The 13,687-nt window shown below is 42.9% G+C and overlaps 1 protein-coding gene and 1 pseudogene across 1 annotated transcript; one reads left to right on the top strand and one right to left on the bottom strand.

The window, feature by feature from the left end:
• Window positions 1-209: 209 nt before the first annotated feature.
• LOC139575317 (RING finger and transmembrane domain-containing protein 2-like) lies at window positions 210-6,396 on the bottom strand (annotated as a pseudogene).
• A 332-nt stretch (window positions 6,397-6,728) lies between these two features.
• LOC139576396 (SREBP regulating gene protein-like) lies at window positions 6,729-13,469 on the top strand. Its single transcript, XM_071402498.1, has 5 exons — window positions 6,729-7,463; window positions 7,983-8,139; window positions 8,372-8,523; window positions 8,873-8,986; window positions 9,111-13,469. Exons 1-5 carry the CDS (start codon window positions 7,371-7,373, stop codon window positions 9,192-9,194), a joined length of 600 nt encoding a protein of 199 aa, XP_071258599.1. The 5' UTR covers window positions 6,729-7,370; the 3' UTR covers window positions 9,195-13,469.
• Window positions 13,470-13,687: the final 218 nt, after the last annotated feature.

Genomic DNA, 13,687 nt, shown 5'->3' with positions numbered 1-13,687 from the left:
ACATGTTTCTACTTTTTAGACGCCCCGTCCCCTTTGAGCAATCTTGAAATGGTGCTCTGTGGAGAAATAGCACTGTACTTTTTACATAAGGTTCTGTAATAATTAGAGACCATACAAAGTCTGGATTCTATCCTTACTAAATATGATAATCAATTTGTAAAGGTTTTTTTCTGAAGACATTTTTATTAGGTGAATAATAATGTTAGTTGTATCAAATATTGATAACAAAAAAAAAAAGTAAAATCAACTGTTCTATTTTTTGAACTTTTGAAATTGGCTGGGGGCTCAGCATTGTTAAGGCAGATAATGTTTATGAAACCATGCAAGAAATCTTGTGTGCAAAAATAAGGGCATGCTATTCATGTTTACAGTACATAAGCTGTTTTTCTATATCGCAAAAACTGTAGTTTTCAATTGCAGTGCTGAATCTGTGTCTTTTATAAAGAATGTGTTCTTTACATGCTATTTAAATTTGTATTACATTGTGAATTCTGTGCTCACTCTGGATAATAAAAGTTTCAAAGTAAAAATGCTTTCATGCTATCATTGTTATGCAAAAAGTAATGGCAACATAAAACATTCAACAAATGCTGAACAATACAGCTTCAATCATGGTTTCATTGAAAAATCTGATACATACTGAAAACACACAACTTGTGTTCGAGTTTCTCAAAAAAATGTTTTGGTAGGTCTGATGTCATCAAACATAAGCTGTATCTTTACTAGAAATCAGGTGAAATGTATAACACGTAAATTGTTGCAAGAATGGTAACATTAGTGAAAGATCTACGAAATACATCAGCAAATGAGCAATTGATGTGCTGACATAAGCTACCCTGTACAAGAATACTGACCAATACCACACTGCTGTGCTGCACATTCTATTTCTTTGTCAGGATGGATGAGACAACTGTATAGACTGTAGAGTTTAGAGTCAGTGTGGAGTCTAACGGGCAACACAGTACGGGCATACTAAAATTACTTATCCCTCTGTAATGTCCTCCAGTGTCCTGGAGGCTAATGGCTGTCAATCCCAGCTAGTAGATCTGGAAGTGGGCAGAGGTGGTGCCTATGACCACAGAGTGGGAATATTTGCTCACGGTCTAACCACAAATACAGGCACTCCTCACAGAACACATGCTGGGGGGAGAGACAAACACATGGGCTTTACCCTCACATTCACTTTGGTTTACCACAAGGAGTATGCATTGAGTATTGGTCAGTTATTCAATACAGTATTGATCAGTAAGGCCACAGAAAGAAACAAAAGAGTCATGAACAGTGACTTTAGCATCAAGCTACACCACACTAAGGGTCATATAAAACATACATTTTTTATTTCACCTTTATTTAACTAGGCAAGTCAGTTAAGAACAAATTCTTATTTACAATGACTGCCTACCCCGGCTAAACCCTCCCCAAACTCGGACGACGCTGGGGCAATTGTGCGCCACCCTATGGGACACCCGATCATGGCCGGTTGTGATACAGCCCATACTGTTAGTCGGCTTGTGGTTACCATGGTTAACACCAGCGAATGGTGTTATAGTAAAGTATGTAGTAGCAGAGCTTATGGTTTGATGTATGTACTCTCACATGCCAGAGAAGAGCTATGGGGTTTCTGAAGTCACCCTGACAAATAGCACACACATCTCCAGCCTCACTGCACTGCTGGCTGCTGGCCCTCACACCATAACTCTATGGGTGATAGAGCATCAGGTAGGTGATCACAAAGAGACAAACCTTGTGTTTACATTCCCATACCTTACAGCAGGGATTATCAGCTAGATTCAGCCACGGCCCAAATTTTTCTTGAGCGGATGGTCGGGGCACCGGAACATACAGGAAATACAAATAATTTGAAGACTGCAAATTGACCGCAAGAAGCTCAAACAGATATAATATTTGACTCAAACATAATAATTTCAAACCTTGCTTACATTTGTTTATGATCACGTGTCTCCCTATTATGGAAATACTTGGGAACAGAGTTCCAAAATTAAAATAACTTGGAGCTGATTTCCTGGTGTTTTTACAGTTTTTTATGCCCCCCCAAAACTTAATAATTACATTAATTCTCAATTTGATTTGCTCTGAAAACTTGGGGGGCCAAATAAAACACCCGCAGGCCACCAGTTGGGGAACCCTGCCATTCAGGGTCAACTCACTGTATACAGTATCTTTATTATGATGTTGCATTTTAATACGGTATATGTAGTAAGATGATTCAATCAGAGTGCAAGATCAGGCAAAACCAATTGACAGTTGAAGGTTTACAACTGTAGCTTGTAATGTTATAGGGCAGTGATGTGGTCTGGTATTTGGCCCTGATACTTTTCTTTACAGAAAGTAATTTACATCTGAGAGAACTGCAGAGAATTTCCAATGCCCTGCGTATGGCTGATACTCATCCACAGAGGTCAAACGACTGAAAGATAAACACAATACAGTCAAGGCACTAGAATCGGGTGCATTAGTGCAGCCCTGGAACAAAAGCCTGCCTCCGGACCAGGTTGGTGACCACTGTATAATATCCTTAAAACATGACAATTTCTCACTCTGAAACATTACAAATTCTTCCCCGAATACAGTGCCCTACTGATTCCTTTTTTATGATTCCCTTTCTGCTCGACTTAATGACTCAAACCCGCCCCCACTTTCTCAAATGTTCTATTCTTTAACCACTCAGTGATGGGCAGTGTCCTGTCCCATTTTGCAATATTCCGAGGACACACCTCTGTGAACAGCTCTGACTCAATTTCTCCAAGTTCTCATGATCTCAATCCATAATACTTTGACAGCTGCACGCACCCATTTACTAGGATTTTTTTTGCACACAGCAGCAAAAATAAGGGGTTAAATACATATAAAATCTGTTGTTCCATGTAGTGAATTTGTTATTCAATTCATTTTTTAAAAATATATTCTTCAAGGGGTCTTAAAATTCAAAATCAAATAGCTAAATGATCATCCCACAGCTTTGACAGGGCTTAGACTTTTATGGGTTAAGAGCAGCACACTGTAAGAGTTTTAAAGCAGCACGCTCCAGACTAAGCATGGCCCCTGGCCTAGGCTCCACAGGCCGCAGCTTCTTTCCTCATTGTACCTTCCTGCCACTAGTCCTGGCTACACACACACACACAACCACTTGATATGTCAAACTAAAACTGCACTCCAGCCAGAAACGTTGAGCCACAGCAGCAGTTCTAAAGCATTCTGGGACTTCCTGCTTGTTTTTGTTCATTAGTGATGCTGACCTCTAAACCTACCAATCAAAGCCTACCCAGCAGTTGGGTACGCCACCATTATAAGTCATTCCTATCAGCTGCTAAAAGCATGTTTTCATTCAATCTTGCTTCAGGTGGCTGCATGGTTATTAGAAAATACATTTCCCTGAAGTGGGAGTGCACCGACAGTGCCAAAAATGTAGCCAACAAGCCATGTTAAAATAACAGTAGAGCAGGGTAAATCAAATACATTTACAACCCACCACAGTATACAGTAAATCAATGCACAAGAGTCTGGGCTGTCTTTTTCTGTAGGCCTCCACTTGTGCCGACTTGCATGATTGTGCTTGTGAGATCATTAAATCAGTCCTTCCATGGATGGAAGCAAAAGCAAAAGCACGAAGCAGAATGATTGGCTGATGTGTGGCCATGACTTCATCGGCTGAAAGTGGGCCACTTGGGCCTGTTTCAGGACAAGGTTTGGTTGGGGCAGAGGGTGGTGGGAAAGGTGGGGGTTGGTTGGTCGGTTGGTTTAGTGATAGCGTGAGGCGGGTACCCCAGCAGCCGAGGAGGACTGGGAGCACACACAGCAGTAATGGTTCAGGCCCAGGGAAGGATGACCTCACCTCTGCTTCCCCCCCAGGGAGAAATGAGCTCAGTGGCAGCAGCCTCACTCTCTGATTGGCCTGTTTATCAGCCGAGTCAAAATACACTCTGTGACCCCAACGGGCAAAACCTGCACGGAGATAGAACACCAACAGATGACAGACAATGACAAATACACACTCTTTCTGTGACCACAACATGTTATAAACAACACTTTCACATGGATAAGACACCAAAATCAACACACACACACACACACACACACACACACACACACACACACACACACACACACACACACACACACACACACACACACACACACACACACACACACACACACACACACACACACACACACACACACACACACACACACACGCTCCCACATTGTGACCCCCAGGACATAAGTGAAACTTTAATGAATATAAAACACACACAAGCTGTGACCCTCAGGACACCAGAAAATACATTATGAATATAACACACACTCACACAGGCTCTTACCATGGATTTAAAGGCCCGGAGGATCTTGGGCAGAAACAGAGTGAAGCCTTTCAGGCCGATGGTGAAGTACTTGAGAACAAAGTCAGTGATCCCCATCGCCCAGATCAAAGAAGTCAAAGCTGTTGATGTTGGGCTTTGCAAACATCAGGCTGAGGTGGGAAAAAAAACAGCAGCGATGAGACATGAGACTTCAGTTCTGTACAGGTTGAGGTTTGATCATGGATAGACGTGATACATTATGTCTAGTCTCTATTGGTTACAAGGGATCATTGATCAACAGAAGATTTAGTAACAAAAATGAACAACGTAACTCAAATTTCATAAAACAAAACTAAATGTGATAACCGGTGAAATTATAAATAAACACAAAATCAATACAGGAAACGTAGTCACATGGTGACATATGCCTAAAGACAATGAAAATAACATTAGAGCATAAAGGACAAAAATGAATGAATAAATAACCACACGCATTCTGTACACACAAAGATAAGAAAGAAAACCAAATCAAAGACAACAATGTCAAACAAAAGCAAACGGTTTACCTAATGTATAGGCCTAAACATTCAGTGGTTGACAATGTCACATTTTTATAGTGCCATATGAAGAGACAACCAAAGAAACATGGTTTTACCATACCTGTTGTACAACTCCGCAGCACTGAATGTGTAGTAGAGATACAATATTTTTCTAGACAGGAGCATGATCATCCACAGTGCTACAACCACAGACCTCTCCTCCTGATATGCAGACAGACAAATAGTAAATAATCAAATGCATTATTAATCAGTAATGTACGTATATTCTCACGAGCTGAACCAGAACCAATTCTCAAGCTAGCTATTTATGTAGACTAGATAACACTCAAGAAATATGCTCAAATGTTTATAAATTTAAAAACCTAAAAACTATAAGAGTTATGGTCTTAGATCGAAGTTGTATAAAATGTGAGGATTGCCCGTAGTGACACCAGGTGCTTGAATGTTGAATTGGCAAAGGAAATGTGCTGGCCATCCCAGCACACAGCAATACCTACCAGAGAGATACAAAAGAGTTATCAGTCAGTCACACACACTATCTGACACTTCCCAATTTCCCAAATGTTCCTTATTCCACAAAACAACCAACTCCATGACTATACAATTACAAAGCAACTACTAAAGTATTAGGCCAAGAAAATGGTTTAGTATGAACACTCTGTGACTAGGCAACAAAAACATTATAAATCAGAGTAGTAATTCATGTTTCTACACTGGTATAAGAGTCCCTTTAATTTATTTGTAATCTAAAACCAGTCTTACCCAGCTTGTGCTGAAAACAAACTTTATCTAGGAGGATCAGAAGGAATGGGAATTCCCTCTGCAGCCAGGTGACTATGGACTTCAGCTCCGATATAGCTGGTGCTAGTGTAGAGGGCTCCTCCGAGACCACCTTCCTGTTCCCATGCCTCTCTATGGCCCCTGCAGCCGAGTGCAGGAGGGAGGTACGGTGTTGGAGTGGCTGGTGGTGATGAAGTTGCGAGGACGGGCGGGGGAGGTAGGGCCCACCCTCAGTGTGGTGTGGACCCCTTTCCTCCCTGGAGGAGACGGTCATCTGGATGAAGACGTCTTGGGGAGTCCCCAGAACCAGGCCAACCACCTGGAAGTTAGCTTAGGGCACGCCGGACCCAGAGAGAACCCCGACCCCAACCAGGCCGGAGAAGAGCTGCTGGGGGAAGTAGGCGAGTCAGGCTTCAGGCAGTCAAACACGCCTTGGTCCAGGCTGCTTTATGATCCCAGGGTTTGGCTACGGGTCCTGGAGAGCAGAGAGAGGATCAGCTACATCTTTTGACGGTTCAAAGACTGTTGTCTAGTCTATTTCCTGCATTGCCTTGCAATGAATTTGGTTCCTGAAGTTAACATGTTTTATCTACCTTCCTCTTTAGTGGGACATTTCAGGTTATGATGAACCTGCAGAGAGGCCTGTGTCCTAGAATGTAGACTCGAACCTTTCTGAGGGCATGCCATCGGTGTGACTGCTATACCTCCTCTGCATGGCACATCCAGTCCATCCCCATTTGATCCAGGTTTGTGGTGGGGTGCAGAGAGACACACAGATGGCAACGAGTGAGTGAATACGGTAAAAAGCAGCAGGGGGGGGGGGGGGTATCGATGGTTGGCTAGGGGGGGGGGGGTATCGATGGTTGGCTAGCCTTTTATTGCGACATTATAGCTAGTCGCAGATAGATTAGATAGATTGTGGCACTATCACACCACCATTTACATGTAAATGGTTTACTGATTTTTCAGATTTATATGGTTGCTTCCTAAATTCATTAATTTTGCAAGGAAATTGTTGAGCTCACTTGAATCATCGTTTTATTTATAATTATCATTCCCCTGTCGCACACACCCCTGCGGCTGCCCGGCTCGCAACTATGTTTTCCCTGTGTGATGACGTAAGTGAAATTGTAAATCGACCAACTAGCGTTCACTTTTCCACATCCGAGTTTGGAAAATGTTCTGATGGTGGACGTCAGATTTTTTTTAAATCGTTTATTTCCGAGGCTTTCTCTGTCATTTCTCTGAAGTGAATGCCAGCAACAGCTGTCTTTTAGAGTTATAGCCAGTTAGCGATGAGTCTTACAGCAGGTTACTAACGTTAGCTAGCTAATGCTAACTCTAGCAGCTGGATGAGTACAGTAGCTAGCCCAGTGTCGTTAGTGTATTCACAGGCTAACAAAGCAGTCTTTATCCAAAACGGCTTGCTAATATTTACTTTGTAGCTAGCTACCTAGCACTACGGAAATAGTTTTTACAGTTAATGTATTCACTGCTACCACGTTTTCTAGCATTGCTAGCTAGCCAGCAAAATGGGTTAGTTTGCGGTTATGGTGTTGACCAAACAGTTACTCTGTCATAGCCAGACACCCCAGTTGAACTGCAGGTCTCTACTGAACAGTTTATCCAGCTTGCTTGTTATTGGAGCATTCCTGCAATTCAATTCCTCTGGCTGGACTGGGTGGTCGCTGGGATCTCCTAAGGTCATGCCATGGTGCTACGAAGATTACTAAGAAAACGTTGGGTGCTAGGTGTTGTGTTTGGACTTTCTTTGATCTACTTCTTAACCAACACCCTGAAACAGGTATTTCAACTTTTGACATCTCAGATTTATGTCTAGCTCAAATAACTGGAAACAGATATGATCTTTGTCTGTACAGGCCTACGTTAGCCTAGACAGTCTGAGGTCCAGCTCGGGTGGGTATAATTTGTGGAACGTTCTAACAGGAATCTGTTCCAAAAACTTGGTAAAGTAACGTTACAAGGTTGCCAACAAACGCATACAAAGTAGCATGATCAATTCAGCTAGCTGACGAATAGGCATCAACTCACCACGTAGCTTATTCTTAATGTTTGTCCATAGGCTACCAGAGTGAGGACAGATATTTTACGGAATAAACGTTGTGAGTGAAAAACTTAATTAAATAGCCCGCTCCCTACCTGGTATCTTATTCTGCAGCTATACAACTTAGTATGCGTTGTTTGTTGACAACCTTGTTATTTACGAAGTTTTTGAAACAGATTCCTGTTGGAACATTCCACAAATTATACCCACCCTTTGGCTATACAAGACGTGTGAGATGAATTGTGTTGTGTTATGCAGGAGGAGAGAACCATAAGGGATCGCACCCTGTTGGAGGCCAGGGACCCGGACCACCGGATCCCATGGAAGGTCAGGTTTAACCTGGGCAACAGTAGCAGGCTGATCACTCAGTGCCGGAACTCCATTCAAGGCAAGACACTGCTCACAGATGAACTGGGTAAGTTATTAACTTAACTGGACTCATTCATTATCCCTTAGGAAATAATGGCTTTATCTCAATCTGTATTTCCACAATTCTCCTCCCACCGGACCTTCTTCTCCAATGTGTTTTGATGAGAGAGGATTCAAGGAAAGATGAATTAAGAAAAGCCCCTATCATTGAGGTATTATGAAAGACCACTTCAATATTCAAGTCACTGACTAATCCATTGTATGTAATGGTCCACCAGGTTATGTGTGTGAGAGGAAGGATCTGCTGGTGAACGGTTGCTGTAATGTCAACGCTCTGAGCTCCAGACAGTACATCTGTAAAAGTTGTCTGGCCAACGGCTGCTGTAACATCTACGAGTACTGTGTGTCCTGCTGCCTCCAGCCTGATAAGGTATTCAAACTGTGGCACTCTTGTTGTGCTGCACCCAATAGCTAAATTGTTTGTTCCAAATGAGAATTTGCTACTTTTGTATACACATCTGTTGGATGCATGCACTTTTCAGTCAATGGTATCATATCTCTATCTTACCTTTGACTCTTCAACTCTACATTGTTTTCATCTTAACCTTTTGCAGTGGTTGAGTTATAACTAATCCATGTTAGAAATACCAGATTTTGATCTGACCTTTACACCTCTCTCTCTCTGATCTCTTCACCCAACTGTCCCTTTATTTTTGATGTTCTCTCTCCCCCCTCTCTCTCTCTCTCTCTCCCTCACTCACTCGCCCTCTCTCTCTCAGCAACTTCTACTAGAGCATTTCCTGAACAGAGCTGCAGACGGCTTTCAGAACCTCTTCACCGCCGTGGAGGACCACTTTGAGCTGTGTTTAGCTAAGTGTCGGACTTCATCGCAGGTATGTTGAGTTGTGTACATGAAACAAATGCATACCTCCCTGACCCTACCCACATGCTTTCATGCAGAGATGGTAAGAAAAACATTCTAATGGTTGTGTTTACCTTCTCATTTTGCTAATGCAGAGTGTACAACATGAAAATACCTACAGAAATCCACAAGCAAAATACTGTTATGGAGAAAGTCCACCTGAACTCCTGCCTATATGATTGTTCGATCCTCTGGGACCTACGAGACTAAAGAAACGAATAATAGTCCAACTAAGAGCCAAGGGACACCTTGATGCTCCTTGAGAAGGCAGGCTTCATCTTGTGTCCCATACTGGCCTTAAATTCTAATACCATACAGTGCCATCAAGAACACCAGAGCCATATACTGTATAGAGGGAGTTTGGCAAACTTTGACTGACAATAACGGACACCATGTTGAACCTTTTGATGTAATAATGTGAGTAATCGTCTCTACATATGGCTCTGAAGAACACTATCGTAACCTCACAACTATGGACAAATACTTTGTGATTTTTCTATATTATTTACACTTCATAAGTGCATAGCTTCATAACTTCATCAGTGATGATCATCAGGTCTCATTCGCTCACCAATTGGGATTCGCCTCATGCTGACCATTGTTTCACATCATGGGCGTGTTCATTAGGGCATGCAACTGAAAGCGTTTTAAAACGTTTCGCAACATAACCAATAAGAAACCCACATTTTAGTTAAGTCCCTCCCTGTTTAAGTTTTCTTCCATTTGGTGCCAAATGAACATGACCCATGTAATAAAGGTTTTTATTTCAAGCCTGATCAATGTACTGAAGGATGGTATTAGTTAAGTCGTCATTGTTGAGAAACAAACTACAAAGAATGTGTCATCACTTGTGTGTAGTTGTGCATGCATATTGACTGATGGCTATTTAATAACGTGACTGAAAGTAATCGGCTCACGGTTTACGTTGCAATGTCTATTCTTCAGACCCTTTCAGAATAATTATCAGTATTGCATTTTGTATAGAAATTGTATCTATTTTACACTATGAAAGAATTCTATATTATGATGACTAAAGACCCTATAGTCTATCTGGGGCTGAGAGCTGTATCAGAGAGCTGTATCAACATGTAGAATTGGCATATTTTGATTGAATATATGACAAAATAACTTTTTCAACGTTGTTTTTTTCATTGTCAATATACATACATTTTCTTTCTGCTGTGCTATTGTTACCTATCATTTTGACATGGGTTTGACAGCTTGATCTGCTTTACCATGCTCTGTCCACCTGCCTATGCTATAATTGCCTGGCTACGCAAAGTCCTTGCTGCAGTCAAATGCTACGCCACACCCATGGAAGTTCTTCTTTGCAGTGAGTCTGGATCTGATTTGAGTACCTCCCCGACGATTTCTAGAATCAAACACATTCTAACTGTTCGGATCAGTCCCAGAAACTGATGGTTTGGGCCATAGCCAGAACACATGGGTAAAGCAGCATTTTTCACACACTGCTGATTGGTAGTGATGAGCCAATAGCTGATGACTTTGTTTTGTACAACCCTCCCGATTTTTACATCACCACAAACGACTTCAAGGATGGCAGTCTCAGTGTGAAGCGAACATAGAGCAGTGGAAGAATTCAGTTTGAGTCTTCAGGCAAATGCTATACACCCTGGAATACAATGATTGGACACCAGGGGCCTCAGTTTCTATGCAATATGAAAAAAATATTTAAAAAATTGGCTAACGTACAATCAATCACTGGAGAATAAACTGGAGGATCTCCGTCGAGACTATCCTACCAACAGGACATAAAAATTGTAATATCACTGAGTTGTGGCTGAACAACGACACGGATAATATACAGTTGGCTGCGTTTCCCGTGCATCGGGAGGACAGAACAGCTACGTCTGGGGTGTGGACGAGGGGTGGGGGTGTGTGTTTATTTGTCAATAACAGCTGGTGTGCAATGTCTATTATTAAGGAAGTCTTGAGGTAGAGTACCTAAAAAATAGCTGTAGACCACACTAACTACCAAGAGCAGTCTATTTACCATCACAAATCGATGCTGGCACTAAGGCCGACTTTTTTTTAATGCAGGCAAACTTAAATCCGTTTGACCTAATTTCTACCAGCATGTCACGTGCAACCAGAGGGGGAAAAAATTCTAAACCACCTTTACTCCACACACAGAGATGCATACAAAGCTCTCCCTCGCCCTCCATTTGGAAAATCTGACCATAATTGTATCCTCCTGAATCCTGCTTATAAGCAAAAACTAAAGCAGGAAGTGCCAGTGACCCACTCAATACGGAAGTGGTCAGATGACGCGGATGCTACGCTACAGGACTGTTTTGCTAGCACAGACTGGAATATGTTCTGGGATTCATCCAATGGCATTGGTGAATATACCACCTCAGTCACCGGCTTCATCAATAAGTGCATCGATGACGTCGTCCCCCACAGTGGCCGAACGTACATATCCCAACCAGAATCCATGGATTACAGGCAACATCCGCACCGAGCTAAAGGCTAGAGCAGCCACTTTCAAGGAGCGGGACACTAATCCGGACGCTTATAAGAAATCAAGCTATGCCCTCAGACGAACCATAGAACAGGCAAAGCATCAATACAGGACTAAGATTGAATCCTACTACAGCGGCTCTGATGCTCGTCGGATATGGCAGGACTTGCAAACTATTACGGACTACAAAGGGAAAACCAAGTCACGAGCTGCCCAGTAAAGAAAGCCGACCAGACAAGCTAAATTCCTTTTTATGCTCGCTTCAAGGCAAGCAACACTGAAGCATGCATGAGAGCACCAGCTGTTCCAGACGACTGTGTGATCACGCTCTCTGTAGCCGGTGTGAGCAAGACCTTTAAACAGGTCAACATTCACAAGGCCGCGGGGCCAGACGGATTACCAGAACGTGTACTCAGAGTATGCGCGGACCAACTGGCAAGTGTCTAAACTAACATTTTCAACCTCTCCCTGACCGAGTCTGTAATACCTACATGTTATAACCAGACCACCATAGTCCCTGTTCCCAAGAAAGCAAAGGTAACCTGCCTAAATGACTACTGCCCCGTAGCACTCACGTCGGTAGCCATGAAGTGCTTTGAAAGGCGGGTCATGGTTCACATCAACACCATAATCCCGGAAACCCTAGACCCACTCCAATTTGCATACCACCCCAACAGATCCACAGATTACGCAATCTCAATCGCACTCCACACTAACCTTTCCCACCTGGACAAAAGGAACACCTATGTGAGAATGCTGTTCATTGACTACAGCTCAGTGTTCAACACTACAGTACCCACAAAGCTCATCACTAAACTAAGGACCCTGGGACTAAACACCTCCATCTGCAACTGGATCCTGGACTTCCTGACGGACCGCCCCCAGGTGGTAAGGGTAGGCAACAACACATCTGCCACGCTGATCCTCAACACGGGGTCCCCTTCTGTACTCCCTGTTCACCCACGATTGCGTGGCCAAGCATGACTCCAACACCATCATTAAGTTTTCTGACAACACAACAGTGTTAAGCCTGATCAGCGATGAGACAGCCTATAGGGAGGAGGTCAGAGACATGGCAGTGTAGTGCCAGGACAACAACCTCTCCCTCAATGTGAGCAAGACTAAGGAGCTGATCGTGGACTACAGGAAAAGGAGGGCCGAACACTCCCCCATTCACATCGACGGGGCTGTCGTGGAGCGGGTCGAGAGTTTCAACTTCCTTGGTGTCCACATCACCAACAAACTATCATGGTCCAAACATACCAAGACAGTCGTGAAAAGGGCACGACAAAACCTTTTCCCCCTCAGGAGACTGAAAAGATTTGGCATGGGTCCTCAGATCCTCAACAGGTTTTACAGCTGCACCATCGGTTTGCATCACTGCCTGGTATGGCAACTGCTCTGCCTCCGACCGTGAGGTGCTAAAGAGTGTAGTGCGTACTGCCCAGTACATTACTGGGGCCAAGCTTCCTGACATCCAGGACCTATATACTAGGCGGTGTCAGAGGAAGGCCCAAAAAATTGTCCAAGACTCTAGTCACCCAAGCCATAAGTTGTTCTCTCTGCTACCGTATGGCAAGCGGTACCGGAGTGCCAAGTCTAGGTCCAAAAGGCTCCTTAACAGCTTCTACCCCCAAGCCAAACGACTGCTGAACAATTAATCAAATGGCCACCCGCACTATTTACATTGACCCCCTTTGTTTTTACACTGCTGCTACTTGCTGATTATTATCGATGCATAGTCACTTTACCCCTACCTACATGTACAAATTACCTCGACTAACCTGTACCCCTCGTATATAGCCTTGTTATTATTTTGTGTTACTTTTTATTTCTTACTTTAGTTTAGTTAGGAAATATTTTCTTAACTATTTCTTGAACTGCATTGTTGGTTAAGGGCTTGTAAGTAAGCATTTGATGGTAACCTGTTGTATTAGGCACGTGACAAATAAAATTTGGTTTGAAAATACTACTTAGGAACAGAATGTAGAATGTGTGTTAGCATAGAAAAAGTGTGATTTATCAAACAATCTTATGCACACACTGGTAGGAGATAACCATAGATAAATACCAATATTGTTCTCAAAGCCTCAGTGCTTGTGAGTGACCTTGGCTGTTTGTGTTTCGAAATTGGTCAAAATAATCCCTTTAACACATGGGGAATATACAACACCCTACCATGAAATA

This window comes from Salvelinus alpinus, chromosome 5, assembly GCF_045679555.1.
Source record: "Salvelinus alpinus chromosome 5, SLU_Salpinus.1, whole genome shotgun sequence".
NCBI classification, from domain to species: Eukaryota; Metazoa; Chordata; class Actinopteri; order Salmoniformes; family Salmonidae; genus Salvelinus; species Salvelinus alpinus.
The sequence above is the reverse complement of the archived record's forward strand: the minus strand, read 5'-3'. Positions and strand labels throughout refer to the sequence as shown.

Bases quoted from the DNA above. Each gene is read 5' to 3' on its own strand.
- LOC139576396 (XM_071402498.1), top strand. From the start codon at position 7,371: ATGGTGCTACGAAGATTACTAAGAAAACGTTGGGTGCTAGGTGTTGTG. The intron at 7,464-7,982 runs GTATTTCAACTT...TGTGTTATGCAG, and splicing joins TAACCAACACCCTGAAACAG to GAGGAGAGAACCATAAGGGA. The intron at 8,140-8,371 runs GTAAGTTATTAA...ATGGTCCACCAG, and splicing joins ACTGCTCACAGATGAACTGG to GTTATGTGTGTGAGAGGAAG.